The sequence below is a fragment of the Colossoma macropomum genome, unplaced genomic scaffold, assembly GCF_904425465.1.
Source record: "Colossoma macropomum unplaced genomic scaffold, Colossoma_macropomum, whole genome shotgun sequence".
NCBI classification, from domain to species: Eukaryota; Metazoa; Chordata; class Actinopteri; order Characiformes; family Serrasalmidae; genus Colossoma; species Colossoma macropomum.
The window spans coordinates 1,049-23,613 of NW_023495312.1; the positions used below are offsets into that span (position 1 = coordinate 1,049).

At 39.0% G+C, this 22,565-nt stretch overlaps 2 protein-coding genes and 1 non-coding gene across 3 annotated transcripts; 2 read left to right on the forward strand and 1 right to left on the reverse strand.

The window, feature by feature from the left end:
• Positions 1-900: 900 nt before the first annotated feature.
• Positions 901-5,977, forward strand: LOC118801747 (zinc finger protein RFP-like). The gene is made up of 6 exons (XM_036562113.1): positions 901-1,449; positions 1,570-1,665; positions 3,963-4,196; positions 4,293-4,437; positions 4,594-4,620; positions 4,866-5,977. Exons 1-6 carry the CDS (start codon positions 1,000-1,002, stop codon positions 5,411-5,413), a joined length of 1,500 nt encoding a protein of 499 aa, XP_036418006.1. The 5' UTR covers positions 901-999; the 3' UTR covers positions 5,414-5,977.
• Positions 5,978-9,989: 4,012 nt separating this feature from the next.
• Positions 9,990-10,071, reverse strand: trnas-gcu. The gene has a single exon. It is a non-coding gene; the product is annotated as a tRNA-Ser (tRNA).
• Positions 10,072-10,346: 275 nt separating this feature from the next.
• On the forward strand, positions 10,347-14,919 carry b4gat1 (beta-1,4-glucuronyltransferase 1). The gene is made up of 2 exons (XM_036562111.1): positions 10,347-11,745; positions 12,601-14,919. Exons 1-2 carry the CDS (start codon positions 10,642-10,644, stop codon positions 12,790-12,792), a joined length of 1,296 nt encoding a protein of 431 aa, XP_036418004.1. The 5' UTR covers positions 10,347-10,641; the 3' UTR covers positions 12,793-14,919.
• Positions 14,920-22,565: the final 7,646 nt, after the last annotated feature.

Consider the following 22,565-nt stretch of genomic DNA (forward strand, 5'->3'; position numbering starts at 1 on the left):
CAGGTGGGCTTGGGCTCAATTTCTGAGCTGCTGAGTTGATGTTAAATGTTTATATTGGCTAAAATGCATTTGTTGATATGACTGGTGTGGAATTGCGTAACTTTGTGTAGAATGGAGGTGTATCCGCTGTCCCATAGACCGTTGTTGGGGCAGGAGAATTGGAGCACATTACGTTGCAGTGCATGCTGGGGACTGTAGTGCAGCACACTGTGAAACAGGCTAATGTTAATAGATAATTAAAACACTTTTGCGGACCGGATAGGCTTGTGTGGTGGGCCTGATCTGGCCCGCGGACCTTGTGTTTGACACGTGGGCTCTAAGATAATTCAGACTTTCTAAGTTTATTTTGCACTGGCAGTCAAAGAGAATCACTGATAAGCACAGAAGCTGAGTCACAGGGTTATTAGATACTTGATCTTGTACCTTTAATTTTCACCTACCCTATAAATCTACTATGCTGTCCATTCTCAAACCCCCATTCTCAATTATTGGCTGGTTTCTGACCACAATATTAAAAACAAAATTGACAGTTCTTCTTACAGACTGGCTGGGCTAAGAATAGTCCACTAACCACATAATAACTGGTCAGTGGTGGTCCAATGGTGGTCCCTTCCTAACCACTGCATTGAACCACTGTGGATGGTGTGTGGACAGCAGTGAAGAATATGTGGAAAGCTTTTTCATTAAGAGAATTAATATTACAAAAGTAAAAAAAAAATGTGATAAACTATGACAAATATTAATAAACATTCTTGGCTGTCTGTTTCAGTTTGTGTTTATCTGTAATTATTACATCAAAAAATGTTTCAGCTATTCTTTTTGACTGGCAATGAATTTATAAATTAAATTATTGAATTAATATGAGTTTCTCATGTTTTCCATTCATCCACAGTTGCTCCTGACTCCAGCTGTCTCCTGTTTGAAGATCACTTTCTGTGTTCTGTCTGTCAGAATGTCTTCACTGATCCAGTCTCCACTCCATGTGGACACAACTTCTGCATGAAATGTATTAAAACATGCTGGGGTGACAGTGAGCAGTGTCACTGTCCATTCTGTAAAGAGAAATTCACCAAGAGACCAGAACTCAAGGTCAATACAGCATTCAGTGAGGTTGTAAATCACTTCAAGAAGAAAAGTGATCTGGATAAACCTGAGGTTCTTTGTGATGCCTGCATTGGAGAGAAGCAGGAAGCCCTGAAATCCTGTCTGGATTGTCGTCTCACTCTTTGTAAATCTCATTTAGAATCTCATAATAATATGCCGAAACTTAAGGAACACAAGCTAATAAGCCCATTAAAGAACCTGGAGGACTATATATGCCAGAAGCACAGGAGACCCCTGGAGCTGTTCTGTAGAGATGACCAGATGTCTGCGTGTATGGTCTGCACTGTGACTGACCACAAGAAGCACAACACTGTTCCTGTAGAGGAGGGGATTGGAGAAATGAAGGTGGGAGAAATGCTGATTGACTTCAACCTTAAACATCCAAATAAAAATGAAACATTTGAAAAGAAAACCAAACAATTCAGTAAAATATGAAAGTAAAAATCATATCTTCTCTGTTTGCAGTCACAGCTGGAGAAGACGCAGACAGAGGTGCAGCAGATGATCCAAGATAGACTGAAGAAGATCAAAGACATCAAACACTCAGTAGAGCTCAGAAAAGTGAGTGAACCATGACATGTTGTGATTTCCTCATTCTGCAGAATTTATTTCATTTTGTAGAATCTATCAATTTGACATAACTCAGGGATGGACTGGCCATCGGGAGCACTGGGGCAGTTCCTAATGGGCCTTTGTGCGGGCTGCTGCATTAGAGTATTTGGCCGGCACATGTGCTGCATTGTCATTTCTAAAGGAGACCATCTGGGTCAAACGCTCTCGTCAAGACCACTTGTACTCAAGTTTAAGAAGTACTAGCGCATTGCAAATGTGCTCTAATTTCATGGCCACAGCTTTTGACAAAATTTTTGCAACAAACTAATCTAGCAAAAATAATACAAAATGGATTTATTTTACTTAATCTAAAAAGTGTTCACACGGTGTTTTAAATATTTCAGATTTTGTGTTAAAATATGCTGCAAAATATCTTTTTCAGAGTAAATACATTGTTCACATGTGACATGTGTCCACACCAAGTTTGAAGCAGATCTAAGACAGAAATGTTGAGACAGTGTAAGGTAACCTCTTAATTTTATACTGTAATTATGAATAAATGCATGTACATTTGGGTCTGTATTACAGCTTCTCTGACCAGAGAAGGTGTAATGAGGAGAGTTGCCACTCAGTATGTATTTAGGGTTTTATCAAATGCTAGAGGGCGCTCCCGAGCGAGTCCAAAATAAATGGTCTCCTGTGGAGTTTTGTGCAAAATCACAGTTTGTAAATGCTTAAACTTTTTAATATAGAAAAATGCCCTCATTTTCTGAACACAGAACAACATAACATATGTTAACACTGCTGTTATATTTTTAAGCACTTTATATTTAAGTTATAGGACTTTATAAAGGTGCCTCATGTAACGGTGTGTTCATGAAGTCAGTCAGCACGAACCTCTTTACTCAGCCAATGAGCTGATCCGCTCACCAACCAATCAGCACTGAGTATCAGTAATGCTAGCATCCTACGGCCCAAAATATGTTTGCTGTAGAAAAACAGAAAGATATAACATTTTGCATTCATCTTTTTGGCATAACAGGAGCAATAGGAAGTGAACAGGCTCCCCCTAAACCAGGGGTGTCAAACGTAATCAGTAAAAGGGCCATATTAAAAAAATCTCATCAAATCCGTGGGCCAGAGAAAAAATGTTTTTATTTCATTTTTAATTGTTGTTGTGCTGTAACCCGAACTGGCCATTGTTTATTCAAAATATGCAAAAAACTTCAACAGTAAAATACACAGACCTGTAGTAGACATTGAAATATTACATTTTAAACATTCAAAATTTAAATGTCCCCAGGAGCTCCGTCTTTTAAACCTGCCTATCTGCTTGAACTAGACACCTGGCATCCTCTTTTTGCTGCAAGTTTATTAAGACTCAATTTCCGAGCTGCTGAACTGATGTTAAGTGTTTATATTGATTAAACTGCAGCTGAAATGCAGTTTGGTGATATGACTGGTGTGGAATTGCACAGAATTGTGTAGAATTGAGGTGTAACCGCTGTCTTATAGACTGTTGTTGGGGTAGGAGAGTCAGAGCACATTATGTTGCAGTGCATGCTGAGGACTATAGTGCAGCACATTGTGAAATTGTGAAACAGGCTAATATCAATACAAATATTAAAATACTTTTGCGGGCCGGATAGGATTGTGTGGCGGGCTTGATCTGTCCCGTGGGCCTTGTGTTTGACACGTGGGCCTTAAACCATCTCTCATCTGACTCACTGATAAGAATGCATGTTGTGCTACGCTACCGTAATACTGTTAAATTACACAAGTCTCAAAGTTTGCGGAATCCTGCTCATCTATTATTTCTTCCAAAAACAAGAGTATTAAAAAGGAGTTTGTCCCCCTCAGCCGCAGTAACTGTCTCTACTTGTCGGGGGAGGCTTTACACTAAAATGTTGGAACATTGCTGTGAGGATTTGATTGCATTCAGCAGCAGGAGCACTAGTGGGATCAGGTACTGATGTTGGATGATCAGTTCTGGATCACAAATGCCACTCCAGCTTATCTCAAAGGTATTGGTTGGTGCTCCATCACTCTCCACAGCCCAATGCTGGGGGCATCATACACCTCTAGCCTACACTTGGCATTGGACATAGTGATCTGTTCTATTGTCGGTGCTTTTCTATGGAGACTATATAAGCTGTGTGTGCTAACTAACAGTTACTCCAGTTCTCAACCAAGCTACAGCTTCTTTTATATTCATGCTGCTGTTTTAAGAGAGATTAAACAGGGCTTATTGTTGTTGCTGTGATAGTGGGAATTCACTGTTGTTTGTTTCATTCTTCTTTCATTAGAGGAACACAGAGAAAGAGGAAGCAGACATCGTTATAGTCTTCACTGCTCTGATCCGCTCCATTGAGAGAAGCCAGGCTGAGCTGCTTGAGATGATGAAGGAGAAGCAGAAAGCAGCAGAGAGGCAGGCTGAAGACCTCATTGAAGAGCTGGAGCAGGAAATCACTGAGCTAAAGAGGAGAGACACTGAGCTGGAGCAGCTCTCTCACACTGAGGACCACCTCCACCTCCTACAGGTCAGTGTCCCTCTATCTGCACAATGACAATGCAGCACATCACACAGCAACACTGCCCATGCTGAGGGATTTCTCCTCTCTCCTGCTGGACTGTAGATTTACCCATCACTGTGCAGACCTCCACACACCAACAACTGGACTGGCATCAGTATTGACCCTATTATTGATCTGAGTGTAGACATTGTGAGGAACGTTCTATCTCAACTTCAGAAGAGTCTGAATGAGAAGATCATAGAATCAGGTGAGAAATGTTGATAATTTACATGTAGCAAAAGGAATTATTTGTCAGATGTTACATGAAAAGAAAAGTATCAATTGTAATTTAGTCCAAGTTTAGATTTGAATTAACTTTTTAAAAATGAGTAATTGTTTCTTTTCTTGTAAATAATCTCAACAGAACTGAAGATGATTCAGCGGTATGCAGGTACAGTGCAGCTTCTGGATTTTTCTTCTCTTCATTATTTTAAATGCTTTTATATTTTATTATTTTAAAGCCAACATCACACCACTTTTTCCAAAACCGTATAAGGTTCTATTACTCATATTTCACTGTACAATTTATTTTATTGTTCCACAAACTGTTTTCAAAGTTTACTCTGTGTGATTCACTGGATGATGAATTCATTTATTGTCTGTATATTCATATCACACACTGTGTGTTTCTCTCAGTGGATGTGACTCTGGATGCTGATACAGCTCATCCTAAACTCATCCTATCTGATGATGGAAAACAAGTGACACATGGAGACACAAAACAGAATCTTCCTGACAATCCAAAGAGATTTGATAGATGTTCATATGCTCTGGGAAAGGAGGGATTCTCCTCAGGGAGATTTTACTATGAAGTCCAGGTCAGGGGGAAGACTGACTGGGATTTAGGAGTTGTCAGAGAGTCCATTATCAGAAAGGGTAAAACGATTACACTGACCCCACTGAAAGGATTCTGGACTGTGATTCTGAGGAATGAGAATGAGTATTTTGCTTGTGCTGGTCCTTTAGTTCCCCTCTCCTTGAGAAAGAAATCCCAGAAGGTGGGAGTGTTTGTGGATTATGAGGAGGGTCTGGTCTCCTTTTATGACGTGGAGTCCAGATCTCATATCTACTCTTTTACTGGTCAGTCATTCAGTGAGAAACTCTATCCATTCTTCAGTCCCTGTAATAATGATGGAGGTAAAAACTCAGCTCCACTGATCATCTCACCCGTATCAAAGATTTAATAAACTTTCAGCAGTAACTAGAATAGGAACACTACAACAAAACAGATTTAATATTTTCTGATGCATTGTGGGAGGATGTGAATAGTTAGTCATAATATGCATTTACAGCACACATACTATATTATAAAATAACAGTATTTTTTACAATGAATACATTTTATTACTCTATTTGTATATTTTTTCTGGACCCTTGCATTTTGAATGTACAATCCGAGAACTCAGAATTTTGCACAATATGTAATGATATTGTACAATATGTAATGATATTTACAAACAATTTCAGATAGCAAATGCTTGATCAGTCATTCATACTGTTACATATACTGTGAATACTGTTACTGTGAATTTAGGACCAGGATTAAAGGTCAGCATATACTCTTTACTGTCTGACTTAAGTTTTTCTCAGATAAGAAATTGGAAGAGTCGCCAAATGGGGAATTTCTTCATTATGATGTAAACAAAGTCACTCAGAGTGGTTTGGTGAAATGCTCTAAAGAAACTTACTGACTCAGAACCACTCACAATGGTGGTGATAGGAACCAGGCATCTAAAGTGTTTAAAGCGTTTAAAAGCAACATCACAGAATGTAATTACTTGAATTCTTCTGTTCTTTAATTATATTACATAATACATTTTTTTTTAAATATTAACAAAACATATTTTCAGCTAATTTTTAAATACTTTGTTATTATGTAGCTATTTTTCCCAAAAAAGTTGGAAAGCTATGTAAAATGTAAATAAAAGCAGTGCAAATGCAATGATGTGCAAATCTTTTAAACCCAATATTTAATTCAAAATAGTACAAAGACAACATATCAAATGTTGACACTGAGAAATGTAGTTGTTCTTTGAAAAATATATGCCCAGTTTGAATTTGGTGCCAGTGACGTGTTTCAAAAAAAGTTGAGACTGATTCGGTTAATTGGCAACAGGGCAGTAACATGACTGAGCATAAAAATGGCACTGCAGAGAGGCTGAGACTTTCAGAAGTAAAGATGGGGAGGGGCTCACCACTCTCTGAACAACTGCGTGGGCATATTGTGCAACAGTTCAAGAATAACGTTTCTCTACATAAAATAGTAAAGAACTTGGGGATTTCATCACTCACAGTACATAATATCATTAAACGATTCAGAGAAACCAGATAAATCTCTGTATGTAAGAGAAGGCCGAAAAATAATATTACCTGGCCATGATCTTTGGGCCCCCAGGTGGCACTGCATTAAAAACAGACATGATTCTGTAGCGGAAATCACAGCATGGGCTCAGAAGCACTTCTGGAAAACACTGTTCGTTGCTGCATCCACAAATGCATGTTAAAACTCTACCATGTAAAGAAGAAACCATATATAAACAGGATCCATAAACGCTGGCACATTCTCTGAGCCTCTTCTTTTTGGAAATCATCAACGCTACATCCTCTGGGCTAAAGAGGAGAAGGACCATCGATTTTGTTATCTGTGTACAGATCAAAAGCCAGCATCCATGACAGTATAGGGGTGCATTAGTGCACATGGCATGAGTGACTTGCACATCTGTGAAGGTGCCTTAATGCTAAACAATTTATACAGGTTTTGGAGCAATATATGCTGCTATCTAGACAAATTCACATTGTTGAAGCTCATAGTGATTAGAAGAACCAAGACTCAAAGGGGGAAGCCATCCTCCACTGATCAACACTGGAGAGTAATATGAACAGAGAATAAGGTTTTACCATTAATAAAAAATATTAAAATAGAGAAAAGTTGTAAGTTAGTCAAAGTCTCCCCAAAAAGCTAGATTACAGTAATTTGGCAAAGAAAATAGTGTACTTGCAAAATCAAAATGGTGTCCAAAACAGATGTATATGTTTGAAAATAAAGCAATGCGTCAGCTGGAACCACTAGTGATTTGTCAGACATTTCTGTGTCTGCTTCTACAACAGAAATTGTGTTCACTTGTGGAAAGTTCCAGCCAAGGTGGAGTGTCTGCTGTAAGGAGTTGATGCTATTGATGCCAGTGCTTGAACAAATTGGCAATAAAGACAGTAAAAAAGATGCGTATTAATTTCTACAGTCAAATTGCGTAAAGCAACATTTATTAAGCATGTTTGATGCAAATGGCTTGACAGTAGCTAAGTGAGCACAAAATAAACATTAAAGATAGATACAAAGTAAACAAAGCTTACCTTACATTCACTTCTCATCTGTACATATTTACTTGGAACAGCTACACATTTTAGAATATTCCGCTTGCAACCCTCCTTGTAATCATCAGCTGAAAAATGATCACAGAATACTCAGAGCATGATACTTTTACAAAATCTTGCTAGTTTGTGGTTCATTGCTAAAAGTCACGCTTATTTTTTTTTATTTAAATAAGGTCTATTTTAGCCATTTTACTAATGATCTTTTTTTTAACTTTTCATAGTTTTTCGATAGATTTCTGGGGCAAATAAATTTTCGCATGCATTTACAGAGACGGTCACAGTCCAAGTCCAGTGTTTGTTAGCCGTGTTAGTCTAGCATTGCATAGCACAGCATTTCCCAACATAGCACACCACTAGCCCAACAGGGCCCTGCAACAGTGGCTGGGGCTGGACAGGGTGCTGGGATGGGGGACATGGACATGTATTCTAGATCAAGAGTCTGGAATTGTATTCTCTTGCAGAGGCAGGGCTGAATCCCAACATAGCACACCACTAGCCCAACAGGGCCCTGCAACAGTGGCTGGGGCTGGACAGGGTGCTGGGATGGGGGACATGGACATGTATTCTAGATCAAGAGTCTGGAATTGTATTCTCTTGCAGAGGCAGGGCTGTGTGGGTCCCGACCACTTCTATTTCCAAGACTTTGTTTGATATTAAATGTTCTGTTTGATGTAACATGTCTTCTTAAAATTGTGATCAGCCTCATATTTTAATTAATTCAACAAATAAGTAGATGCACTGGCAGGAAGGTGGGGTTCGAACCCCAAGGGAGGATGAAACCCCGCGAGAGACGGAGAAGCGCAAGGGAGTGGTGGATGGTGTGGCCATCATCAGGGCCCAGAGGACAGGTGAACAGCACAGTAGTGTTACTGTAACAACAACAACATGGTTCCCACATATGGTCCCCACTAACACAGGAAGATATTAAACATATATGACACATGCATGCAAATTAGTCATTAATTCTGACTCTGTATGCCTCTGGTCAGTGTGATATTGACTTCTTTGACAGAAATAAAAATTATGCCTGTGATTTCACATCACCTCTTTAGAACTTTTTTTTTTTTTATCACAGCCATTTTTGTATAAGTTTGGGTTTAACCCCTTGAATGACCAGGTCCCACCAGCGGGCCCAAAGTTTTAAAACACACTTCTATGACCTAAGAATAGCTCCTATAGCTCCTAATAAGCCTTAGTATGTAATAAGCCTGGGGTTTTAAGAGGCTAATACATGTCTTAATATAATATCTAAAAAAGGTTTTGGTCAATCAGTTACTACATTCTGGGTGTGCAAATGACATTTTAACAGTGAAGGAACTGCCTGTAATCAAAAGTATACTATGTCATGTGTCAAGCTGGGTATTGGTGTTGTGGCGAGGTGTTATCTGATCAGATTCTGCCAAATGCTTCAAAACTCATTGGACGGCACAATACAATTGGACAATGGCCCAAAAAATAATGTAAAAGTAACCCAAGATGCTTTTATAGAAAAATCCCACCAATATTTGAAAAATTTTATAATTAACATGTCAACAAAGTCATTCAGTATGGTTTTGTGTGAAATACTCAGTTCTAGAATAACTTCCTGAGTCAGAATTGTCCACAGTGGTGGTGATAGTAATACTTTTTTGCAATACTTTTATGATAGTTATTTTATTTATGTTAATCCATTCATGGCAGAGGGGTACATGCAGGGTGTTGTGAGGCAACACAAAAAGCTTATTCTCCACAGAAAGCTTATTTCTCAGATTTACCACTATTTGACCCTCATCACCATTACAAATAAACTCAGAAGATACATGTAGGTTTTGTATAGTAAAAATGGCTATAATTGTGTTGTAGACAGTGTGACCCCTGCTTCCTATCACCATCTTTGTAAAAAAATCACAGTCAGTAGGTTTCTCTACAATGAACCACTTCACACCAAACCACTCTGAATTCCACTCGGTGGAATTCCCCATTCAGGCAAAGAATTCAATTCAATTCAATTCAATTCAACTTTATTGTCATTTTACTGAAACAGGGTTGTACAGTACAACGAAACACTTTTAGGCTAGATCTCCAGTGCAATTACAGACAACATAGTGCAAGACAGGACATAGTGCAAGACAGGACATAGTGCAGGGACATAGAACAATAAATACAGAAAATAAATACAAGTATATACACTGCAGTAGGTGTAGATCTTCGTTAAAGAAGATCTTCAACGGCCAGGTGAGACACCTGACCTCAGTCCAACTGAACATGCAGTTCACTGACTAAAGGCAAATCTGAAGGTAAAACGCGTCAAGAACAAAGACTTGCTAAAGACAGCTGCATTCAAGGACTGGAAGAAACTCACCAGGGAAGACAAAGGGTCTTTGTTTTGTCACTGATACAAAACGCTGTCGACGAGGATGGGATTCGAACCCACGCGTGCAGAGCACAATGGATTAGCAGTCCATCGCCTTAACCACTCGGCCACCTCGTCTCTCATACACGTTACCGCCGGATATAATGTTGTCAAATACTATACTCTCAATACTATGCGCGTCTAAACGCATGCTTATTAGTTTTCTTTCTTCTTATATCACTGTTGTGAAATATTGTTACTCATATGAATGACTTAACTTACACACGGAGGATAACAATAATCTCACCGTGTCACTGTAGTTATGTGGTATATTACCTGCTAGTCTGTTCCAGTATTTACGGTAACAAGCTAGCTTGCAAGCTAACCAGCGCATAAACATGCGCCGGGAGCGCAAGCGCAGTCCATGTACTGCCCGTGATTTTCGCTGTGTGATTCAAGCTGTTTTATGGATCTAAATACTCAAATTGGACCGCAATGGACGTTAATTCGAGACCCACCGGTGTAGCGCACATAACCGGCAGCTGTATTTACACGGCGGGTTCTCTCGTATCAAGTCGGTAGGTTGCTAACGGCAACGGTGCTGCCAGCTAACGGAGCAGCGCCGAGGAGATGAAGCAGCCAAGCTAACGTTATTACAGATGAGAGTTTTCTTCGGGCATATTCTTTAAACAGGACCACGTTTCTGGAATGCCTTTCTCCAAAAAATGCTCCGTGTTTAAAGTGGTGCTCAGTGCCCTGCTGATAGTAGCGCTGCTGCAGCTCATCTATCTGTCGTTCCTCTCGAAGCTTCACGGCAAGGAGCAGCGCTACAGGTATTCAGAACTGTTTGGGTCCAAAAAGAACCCTCACCTGGGAGAAAAGAACACCAAGAAAGAGCGACTGAGGTATTCTTTGTCCAGCGGGGGGATCTTCGACAACAGTGGTCAGTATCGCATTTATAAAAACCTAATCAAAAGCGATTTCTCGACCAGTCAGAAGCCAGGAGCTGACCCGAGGTCTCACCACCTGTCCTTGGCCACCCACACCACCATCAACAACCTCCATCACCTGGACTCTCTGCTTGAACGCTGGCGCAACCCCCTTTCCATTGCCATATTTGCTCACGGCCAGGATGTCCGGTTTGCCACAGCCCTTGTGTATGCCCTCAGCCTCTTCTGCCCACAAGTCCAAGAACTGGTGGACTTCCACCTGGTCTGCCACTCTGAGGAGACAGCCAGCTTTCCAGAGCAAGACAGAGAGCACTTTGCTGGCCTTGAGGAGCAGGGGTGCCCCGGTGTGTTTGCGAAGCTCGAGTCCCACAGGGACAAGTACAAAAACTATGCCATTGGGAGCAACGTCTCCTACCCCAACAACCTCCTCCGAAACGTGGCTCGCACTGGCACCGATGCTGCCTATGTCCTGGTCATTGACATCGACATGGTGCCCAGTGCGGACTTACACCATCAGTTTGTGACTATGCTGATGAGACGTGAGCCGCCCCAGGATGAGGTCCTGGTTCTGCCTGCCTTCGAAATCAGACACACACGCAAAATGCCAGCTTCCAAGGCAGAACTAGTGCAGCTGTATCAAGTCGGCGAGGTGAGGCCCTTCTACGAGGAACTGTGCTCACGATGCCAGGCCCCCACTAACTACTCTCGATGGATTAATCTAGCCGCCAAGAGCTCTGGGCCTTTGGAGGTAGCATACACCCTGAATTGGGTCGACCCGTGGGAGCCTTTCTACATTGGGGCCAAAACAGTGCCCCTGTACGATGAGAACTTCAAGCAGTACGGCTTCAACCGCATCAGCCAGGTTAGTCCCCACAGCAGCTGGAGAGACACGGGCAGATACTTGTGAATGTACGTTAACATCTGCTGAAACTGTATCTTATTGTTGTTCCCTTCGGATGCATTATAAAAGTCTCGACCGTTGCAAAAGGCAGTTTTCTGTGCCAAATTTTCTCCATCAAAAGAGTCATAAACTGTTTGCTTTATGTTTTTTTGGTGTTTTGTTAAATATATCAAGTATTTTGGGAACATCAAGAAATGATTAAATGCTAAATAATGTACTGTATTCATTTTTTGTAAACTTTTGTCAAGTTACCATACTCAGGATTTGACTGACACTTTTCAAGTGCAAGACATTCTAAACATTACTTTTATTATAAATTCATTCTCAATATTAAACAGCTTTCTTGGTTATTATGGAATCATCTACCGCAGGGGTGATCAATCCTGGTCCTGGAGATCTACCACCCTGGAGAGTTCAGATCCAGCATACCTGGCTCTAATTGTCAGATGCTCCTGAAAGCCTTCATGACTTGGATCAGGTGCATTATATTAGGGTCAGAGCCAAACTCTACAGGGTGGTAGATCTCCAGGACCAGGACTGAGCACCCCTGATCTACAGTTTTGTTTATCATTCTGAACACAACTAATATTTTGTTCTCATTTTTACAGCTTCAAGCTAATTAGTATCATATTATATAACTGTATGCATTTGTGGGTAACTGTATCTGCAGAATTATTGAAAACAATAACACCTTCGAGTGGAGATCCAAGCTTTTGAACAGTGGTGTTGTTATTATGGCTTCAAAACTACATTGTGGATGTGAATTGTGCACTGTGGTCCACTCACAGTCTGTTTTCTATCCTCTTTGCCCCACAGGCCTGTGAGCTTCACATTGCTGGATTCAGGTTCTCTGTCGTAAGTAACGCCTTTGTGGTGCACAGAGGCTTTAAGGTCCAGGGAGAGTTCCACAGCCGCAAAGACGAGGAGAACCGCAGGAACCGGCTGCTCTTCCGCAGCTTCAAGGAGGGTCTGAAGACCAAGTACCCCAACTCCCCTCGCCGCTGCTAAGGACTGAACACACACCTTACATAAAGGCACAAATGTCTGGGGTTAAGACGAATATCTGTTCTTGGGACGTTTCATGTTGAAGTCAACTGAAAGGTCATAGCAATCACTTTGTTACAGTCGGGGCAGTTTACATTCTGTTCCGATGCATTATTTGGACATATTACCAATAAACAAGCTAGTTTGTGAAAATATAACTTATTTAATTTATTGCTTACTGTATCAACATTTGGTACTACACTGGAGAACAGGGTCTGCATACACTGTTCAGCAGTTTGGAATCAAGTCTCCAATATAAAACCAATTTGGTTGCGGTAGCACATAAAAGTGTTTAAAAGCTGTGAATAGGAATGAAGAAATGTTTGATTTGTCCAAAATGATGAACGGAGCTGTCGAAGTTTCTGAATGACTGAGGAAGCTTTACAACACTGAGAATAAAGTTATAATAAAATGAATATCCAGAGCAGCTCTCTAAGCCTAGGTCCCTATCTTCAGGAGTTCGCAAGTTCAATCCCTGGTGATTCCTCATCCTTGGAGTCCAAACATCTTAATTATTCTTGCTTGCTCTAGGTGAGCAGGCATGGCCCTCCCTCTTTCCCCGTCACTCAGCTAGCCAGTGTGGGCATCTTTTAACTGATGCATCAGAACTGGTAGAAAGCATTCTCCTCTAAGCGAGTCAAGCTGTCCAGTGACCAATATGGTAATGGGAGACTGAAAATGTTTGGTGGCACTTCTTTTGTCTCAGAGGAAGCATGTGCTAGCCTTCACCCACACAGGGTGCTAGCATTGTGTGAAGGGTGGGAGACCTAGCTAGCGGGGGGAATTGGCTACAACTAAATTGGGTTAAAAAAAGAATCCAGAATTAATCATATTTTAAAAGTGGAGATCCAATCTCAAGGAAGAGAAGTTGACAAAGAAGTGTGAATAGATCATTACAGTATACTATTTATCGTTTTAAATAACTTCCTTTTTTTACCCAATTCCAGTAACAAATGTGTTTCCAAAGTGATTCCAAACTTTTGAACAGTGTACCTACATTAAAACTGGAAGCAACACACAACGCCAAGGCTATCAAAAGATAATACTAAGCAGCCGTGGCACCATTACCCCGTATGAAAGTGAGTGAAAGAGTAACATTATGTAAAAGAACAAGGGCCTGGAGATGGAAGAAAAACAAGAAAAATCCTTTTGGAAATCTTTGGCCTAAAACATTCAGGACAATAGTTTTTGAAGCAGAGTCAGTTTAGCTGTTATATTTATCAGCTTGTTGCTTCTTTGATGTGGTACACTCGACAATATGTAAATTTATGTCAGGAAACAAAACCCATTTTCTGGAAGAATTCAAATGATTTAAAAATGTTGATGCTCACAGTATATTATAATCTATGAATATATAATGTAGCATATGGACATAGTAAAAGGTCATAACACTAAATGAAAATAGTAATAAACAGCTCCAAAACACTGTACTAAGCAGACTTTATAGAGGCTTTTTGGGATTAAATTAGTTCAGTAGTGTCAATAAATGTGAACACTATGATAGCTATCAGTTTGTGAGCAATTGAATGTGACCTTATTTCAGGTTCTCTCTATTATCTTCCCAAAGTTGGTTTACATATTATAAATCTCATTGCTGTTGGTAGGAAACTTAAAGGGGGAGACATGCTGAAATTGTTGGGACTGACATGTTGCAATGGTCATTTGTAGTACCTCAGCTACACCGCACCAATGACTGACTCAGAAATGAATAAAATAATGATGACTATTTTCCAGCATGGATCAGCCCCCCCTTTATGATAACGGTGGATATTTATAGTAGGAAGATGCTGTTAGTATGTACTTTTGAAGAAATGGATGTGTGGAAATGTGTGTAATTTGTGTCTATATTTTGGCCTGTATTATCTGTATTATGGAAAGAAGAACAGAAACAAAATGTGAGAGAGTACAGAATTCAAATTATGATTATTGTCTCCAAATAGTGTGTTTTAACTTCTTAATAAATACTTTTAACAGGGGCATTAAAATAGTTTTTGTTACTTTATATTAAAACCATGTCTGGAAGAACATTACATTGATGTTATACTAAATGAAATGAATTAATGTTAAAAAATAAACTGACCATGTATTTTCTTTTTTTATTTTTTTTTTGGAAAGCAAGTTCTTTTTTAATATTTAAAGGTATTTTGTTATAAAAATCCTTTGCGTTTTGGAGAAAACTGCATGAATATACAATATAAAGAGTTTAATTGCTTGTATTTTTGGTTCTTTTGCAGATGCAGTATTTTTCTCTCAATGTATCAGTTGATAGTGTGTGCAAGTTTGTGAAAATGTAATTATCTGAAAAAAAGTCAATCGGCACTATCCTGTGAACACTACAACTGTACAGTAAACACAATGACAAATGTCGAAGGTATAACACCACTGTATAAGAATAGCAGGGAGTAGCTAATAGAAGCTGTTGCGCCAGGCTACAGTCCCTCTATGTTTGTCACTGTGCCTTTGTTTCCATTTGTAGCACTTTTAAAATACCTTTTGAAATGAATTTTTGTCAAGTGAGCATTTATTTAATACTTTAATTTGACTTACAATATTATATTTGTGAGTATTTCAACATTTGGGTAATTTTTCACTCTTTTTGTTGTGGGGTTTTTTTTTTGTGTGTGTTTTTAATAATAGTTGCAGGATGTTTTATTATACACTGATGAATGAATAAAAGTACACAGATTGATTGGGTGTCATATTGTCCACAGTCTCCCTAAATTCCACTTTTCTCCCTCATCTTGAGTCTGGTAGTTCTTGCTATGAGAGGACCAGTAGGGGGCAGTGGAGAGACGTTTTGGCGACGGCTGTTGGCACTTCAGCTCTAGATGGTGAAGTTAAAGAAAAAATTCTCCTGAAAGGGGAATACAACCTATTTTTCACAATTTCTCCATATTTAAAGTGGCAGAAGTCATTCAGAGTGGTTGGTGTAGATGCACCATTCTAGAGTAAGAGAGTCAGAATTGTTCACAATAGTGGTGATGGGAACCAGAAGTCTGAAGAGTTTTATAATAAAAGCTGCCTCACAGAAAACTATTACATGACATGGTGACAAATACATTCCCTGAACGTCTGAGACATGGTTAATGATTGTTTTGAGAAGGTTTTGGTCAAAAATGAATTCCTCTTAAAACGGCCAAAAAGGTTCTTTGCAGTGATGCGATAGAAGAACTACTTGTGGTTCCCTAAAGAACCTTTCAAACCTCTTTGTAAGTAACATGTGAAGGACCTTTTTAAAGGTTAGAGAACCTCAACATAATATACAGGTTCTGTGTCTGTTTTCTACAACCACAGAACTGCATGTTGAAACCAACAACCATTTAGAATTATATTTTAAAAAAATGGGTAAACAGGATTTTCTCTGAGAAAATATGTTGGACTTTTAGTAACTTTAAGTTGATACTGGTTGTGAATGAATGGGAAAATTCCAGCAGCAGACACAGTCTACACACCTCTGGTCAAATTACATATTTAGTTAATTTTCTAAGTGAAAACACATCCTCTACAAGGAACACGCTTACAAATGGCCATTTTCTGTAAATTGTAGTGCACAATTTCAATTTATTTGCTGAATTCAACACATTAGACAAGATTAAAATAAAAACATTTTCACAGAGCATATTTTATGTTTTATTTTCTTCCAACATGTTAAATTCAGTAATTGAACAGTAACTGGATTAAAATGTGCAGAAGTGTGTTCTCTGTAGAGGGTGTGTTAACTTATTTTCATTTAGAAAACATGTAATTTAACCAGGAATACCAAAGTTTTTGTATCTGACAGCACTTTCACAGATCTTCCTCTTTAATGAATCAGCATTTTTATACATTTGCTTCACGGCTGTTTGTTCTTACCCAGAGAAAATAAAATAAAATACTGTAAATGTAACAACTAAATCTTTCGAGACATAAATTATTGTACAACCGTCAACCACTTTTTGACGCCAGCTGCAGTGCGAGAGGTTCCCGCTGTGTGTTCTAACATCATGTTAGCACTGATGGTGTAAATACAACAGTGATGGTGTTTTTAGCTCTTAGACAAACAGTTCACTACACAGAAACAGCATTAAAACACACTCATCCTGACTGCAGGCAATACACACTCTGTAATGTGTGCTGCTTTAAACACTCTCTTAAACAAATGCCCACTGACACCTGCGACACATATCCCATTAGCAGCTCTTATTGGCTGAGAAATCTGAGTGACAGCCAGAATATATGCCAGTGGACTGCTGGAGGACACAGCAGTGGACAGAACACAGCAGTGTACAAACTAATCTCCTTACTTAAGGCTACTGTTGGATTCTGTCTCAGCTGCTTTTACACTTAATATGTTCAGATCATTCGGCCAAACTCATCAGTGACATTCTGTTACGCTGTACGTTCTCACCTCTGTGATGCTTAATTTGCTAAGAGAATCCAAGCTAAATGTTTACGTGAACCATCTGAAAGTGTCACAGTAAGATAGTAACGTTTAAAACTAGGGCTGTCACAGTTCCTCAATTAATCTCTATTACTCAGATACATCAATTACAATTAACCTTCTTAATGAATCAGTTCTGATTATTTGACAGCAAAAACAGAACCTGACAAACTCATTTTGGACAAATCTGAAAATAACCTAGTAATAAGCATTTTCTGTGTAAGAGATAAGATTCAAATGCTGCAGATACTGGAACCAGATACTGAGAAAAGGCTAGAAAGAGCACATAAGTAGGAGAAATGTCCCCATTAAGAGCAAAGTCCATTTACTGCAAAGCTAAACCATATCTGTGAGGGAGTTTAGCATGCACAGGATGATGATGATGATGACAATGATGCATAAACTACACAGTTAGAGGAAATAACTGTGATAGCTGTTCAAATAACTTGAACAGCAGACATTTTTGTTCTTGCTGTTCAAAAATGAAAGTCTTGCCCCACTATATGGACAAAATAGCCCCCCCTTCCTGGAGTAAGATGGCCATCCTGGTGAATCTGCCATCTAAGATTTACAAAATGTGTAATTTGTATGTCAAAAAATTTTTAGCATTTGCATTTTAAAAAAAATGTTATAGGTACAACACTAACGACTTTTTGAAATTAATGTTCTGTTAAGTAACTTTTACAGTTTAGTGAGCTCTTATTGACAAAATACTGTTAATATAAATGTGATTATTTAATTACACAATGTAAGGTACATCCACTTAATGATCATCTAATATTACCAATATTACTAATATTGCCACAGCAATAATAAAAAGAACAATTTAAACAAAGCAATACCATTCAACATTTAATTAGCAAGTACAAATGATTATTAGACATGATAGAACAGACCAGGTGTCACTGGAACTCTGCTAAGCTGCAAAACACACACACAAAGTCATGCCACCTAATTCTCACTAACAATTGATTTATCTAGCACATAATACTAATGCTAGCTAGCTCTGCTTTTAAACAATATTTTTGGGGTAATATGCTAAAGGGGGCCTTTTGCCTTATGTCTTGTGGGACGTCTTGCCCCAGAGGTCTTACTCTACACTTCAGACAAAAACTTTTTTTTTCCAAAACCAATTCATTCTGACAAAATAATTTATCAACTGACCCCAACCAGTTTTTTTGGGGAATAGGTCTCAGGAATGCAGTGATCCAGATCAAGTTTCAGAATTAGTTAAGACCATAGCAAACGAACTGAGATCAGATATGGCTCCTTAATTTAATCATGAAAGAAAATAAGAAGGGAGGCATCCAACACTGGGAGACATCAATCCCCAAGTTATCATACATGTACAAAGACAGAATGACAAATTTCCCTGTTTATATCGTCTCTGTTACTAACACCTTAGTGTTATCTTTTTATGGCTTCATTTATGAAAGATATGCTTTTGTTATTATGTTTCTGGATGGAGTGAATGAATATGGTGGTGTTGCAAATAACTCACGGCTCAGGCTCAGTTTTATTTACTTGTTTGTTTGTTGATTTGTTTGATGGACTGTGCTTGTCCAGCTGGGGCCTTACTGCTGCCCCATTTAGAGAATTATTCATGCTGTAATGGTCACATAACACTGCTCAGATTAGAAGAAGGAAGAGGGGAGAATAGGGAACAGAACAAAAACAGCAATATTAATTAAGGAGATTAGATATAATAAGATAATCAACTTGCATAAAGATGAGGAAAGTCAAGTTTACAAAAATATATCAGAAGATACACTTAATGCTTTCATTTTTGAGAGAGAAGAGGAAATCAAGCTCCTCTCTTGCTTCAGATCTGAAAAAATCCAGAGGTGTTTCTGTCCATCCTTTCACTGTGAGAAGACAACTCAACACTAGGAGTCTGAAAGGATGAATAGCTGTCAAAATGCCTTTACTAAGAATGAAAAAGAAGAAAATTTGCGAAACAAACAAAGACGCTGCTGGTGTTCTCAGAACAATGGACTGGCCACCCCAGAGTCCAGACCGCAACATCTCTGAATGTGTTTTGGAGTACTTGGATTGTGAGAAGGAGAAAATGCAACCGACTTCTAAGACTGAACTTTGGTGCTGTGGAAAAATATCCCTGCAGATTTCTATGAAAAACTGAAAGCAAGTCTCCCGAAAAGAATGAAAGCTGTGATTAATGCAAAGTATGGACTCACTAATACTGAAAGAACTGATATTATATTTAGTTATTGAGTGTAATTTTCTGTTAAATATATGGTTTCTGCTTTGTTTTTCCTACACTGAAAATTCATGACCTGTATTTAATGGCTGTCTTGACTGGAAATTAAGCTAATGAAGGTCAGTTTCTGATTTCTACACAGGGCTATATAATAATATTTTGTTATATGTTAGAAATAATTTTGTTCTATGTTATAAATAATAAAAGGAGAAAGAGAATAAAGGAGGAGTGTAAGGATCTGACAGAGCAGGCCTTTACTGGGCTGCTGGGTATCAGCTGGACACGTGTGTGCAGAGACACCTGGTTTTGCAGTGATTAGCCCACTCTGATTAGATCTGCTTTAATGAGCCTGGCAGCACCCACTCACAGCAGCACGCAACGGCAAACAAACAAACAATTTTGGTTTATTTCAAGCAATAGTTTGAGAGAAACTGACACAATTTCCCCCTTGCCCTGTCAATCAGCCAAGACATGATTGGGATCCAAAGTTCTTCTTTAGTTCCTTGGTAACAGGAAAATATTGTAACATATTAAATCTTTTTTTCATGATATATCAAATTATAAATTCCAGAAAACTTTTCCAGAAAATATTTTCAGGGATTAGGAGCCTCACCCTCCCACTCTGTACTCTCATTTTACATTCATCTTCATCACACTGCAGTGTAAGCAGAAATCTGTTTCCATAATTCTTAACACATCCTTTCTCAGTCTTTGGACTAGTAATATATTCATGCATCCTCATATCTTCACCTCCATGTCTGCCCTCACCCCCTCCTCTAGGAGCAGTAGCAGAAGGCATGTTGCGTAGGGGCGGATGGAGGGGGTTAGGGGGGCTGGTGTGGATAAGGAGCCTTATTAAGCAGGTTTGGTGAGGCAAAGTGGGGTTTATCCTGGCAGCTTTGGGGAGCAAGGCTTATTTGGGTCACAGAGCTTTACGACACAAGCAATTAGCAGCGGCCTCCCCCTGGATGCTAGCAGGAGGCAGCCAGCCTTCAGATTAGCCGCACTGAGCGCAGGGGAGGGGAGGGATGCCCTCGAATGGCAGTCTTGGTCGGCTGGGACCTTTTAAGCAGGTTTTGGGTCAGTTTCATGGTTCAGTGAACTGATCAATGGTTCTAGGAAACAATACATAACATCGTGTGTAGACAACTAAAACACTTTCAAGTGATTAAATCTTAACTACATGTAAACCACAGAGACTAAGTGTTTGGTTTAATTAAAGTACCTGCACGGCTGATGCCGGTTCTCTGAAATGGAAATCCAACCAGATTCAGGCTGTTAACTGAACCTTTCCAGTGACATGTTTAAAGATGTCTGGATCTTCTCGCGCACAGTGAACTTTCCTCACCAAATAAAGAAACAACAAAGTAAATCCAGATTTCCATGAATATCCTTCCTAGCAAGTGTTTGCTAAAGCAACAAGTTAACAAGTGCTGTGCTTAATAATGATTGCAGCACAATTATGTGGTTTTACATTCTTAGAAATAAAGGTGCACTCATAAAAAAGATGGTGTTTCAAGGGTTCTTTAGTAAAGAAAATGGTTCTGTATAGAACCATGAACACTCAAAGCAACCTTTGCATGATTAAAGGGTTCTTTGCATCATGAAAGCGTTCTTCAGACTGATGGAAAATGCATAAATGTGCTATAGACGGTTCTATATAGAACCGTTTTGACAGAACCTTGGCACTGTAACAATAGAAGAACCCTTTTGGGTGCTATATAGAACCATTTTCAAAAAGGTTCTATGTCTTCTTTTTTAATCATGCAAAGGGTTCTTTGACCATTCATGGTTCTATATAGATTTTATTTACTAAAGAACCATTGAAGCACCATTTTTAGGAGTGTATCAGAAAGGGTTCTCCATCTGATGCCATGAAAGAACCACTTTTGGTTCCTTAAAGAACCTATTATTCGTTAGAGGAACACTTTTGTAAATGTGTGTGTGTGTGTGTGTGTGTGTGTGTGTGTGTGAAGATGCTATTCAAGATAAAACCTTAATGTAGGAAGAACCTAAGAACCTGGAAAAGGTTCTTTAAACCTTTAAAAGCTTCTTCACACTCAAAGATGTCTTTTCAAACATGGTTCTTTAGGAAACTAAAAGTGGTTCTTCAATAGCATCAATTAAAGTACGCATTGTGGCAACTTTATTTTTAAGAGTGTTCCATGGTAAAACCTATGTAATGCACAGCCTCTGGTATCTTAACAAAATATATGATAAATTGTAATAAAAAGTTCTATAACTAATATAATTTGCCAATAATAATCACAAAAGTCTCCTGACAAGCAATTTGTTAACAGTAGGACATTGTGGGCTAGTAACACAATAACTTGGTACGTTGACAAGGTCACACGTATTTCCGTATGCCAGCATCAAATGTGGCTCAGCTAATCAGCTTCTAAAGCTGGAAGCATCAATTTTATAGTACTGGCTCTGCTACACCACTCAGGTCCAGTTCAAATTCCAGTTAACACAATATTACCTTAATACGTAGAATAGCCGATATGGTTTTGTCCCTCCTTCTTGGTAGAGATTGGTCATTTCTTCTGTCACATCACATGATCGTAAAACAAGGTGTGGATTCAAACAGGGATTTGTGTGTGTTTGCTAAACGGCTCCCCAGTGTACGACTAATTGATCGTAACTCAACTACATGCTGGACAGATCAAGCGTTTGCCATAATCCACTGGTAAACAGGTCACATAGGCATACACCTCACTTGAACTGAGGCTCTTTTATGGAGACGCTGGAATGAACCTGAACACACCTCAAAAATGAATCAACTTCAACCGATAATATCTGTCATTGTTAAGAAATACATTGGAATCCATGTCTTTACTGTTGTGACTGTTGAATGCTAAGCTATGCTATAACACCACATCCTACAGGGGCTTATTGGAGAGACAGACTCTTTGGCCGGTCGTGAAGGCCAAAAATATTTGACTTCCGGCTGACAGTCAAATGACAGGAGTCACAGCAGGAACCACTGTATTTCCAATATATTTTCCAATGTATATATGTATTTTCACTATAATTCCAAAGCACAGTGTTCCAGTACTAGTCAAGTGTTTGGTACATTAAAGAATCCACTACCATTCA

Bases quoted from the DNA above. Each gene is read 5' to 3' on its own strand.
- b4gat1 (XM_036562111.1), top strand. From the start codon at position 10,642: ATGCCTTTCTCCAAAAAATGCTCCGTGTTTAAAGTGGTGCTCAGTGCC. The intron at 11,746-12,600 runs GTTAGTCCCCAC...TTTGCCCCACAG, and splicing joins GCTTCAACCGCATCAGCCAG to GCCTGTGAGCTTCACATTGC.
- LOC118801747 (XM_036562113.1), top strand. From the start codon at position 1,000: ATGAAATGTATTAAAACATGCTGGGGTGACAGTGAGCAGTGTCACTGT. The intron at 1,450-1,569 runs GTGGGAGAAATG...CTCTGTTTGCAG, and splicing joins AGGGGATTGGAGAAATGAAG to TCACAGCTGGAGAAGACGCA. The intron at 4,197-4,292 runs GTCAGTGTCCCT...GCTGGACTGTAG, and splicing joins ACCACCTCCACCTCCTACAG to ATTTACCCATCACTGTGCAG.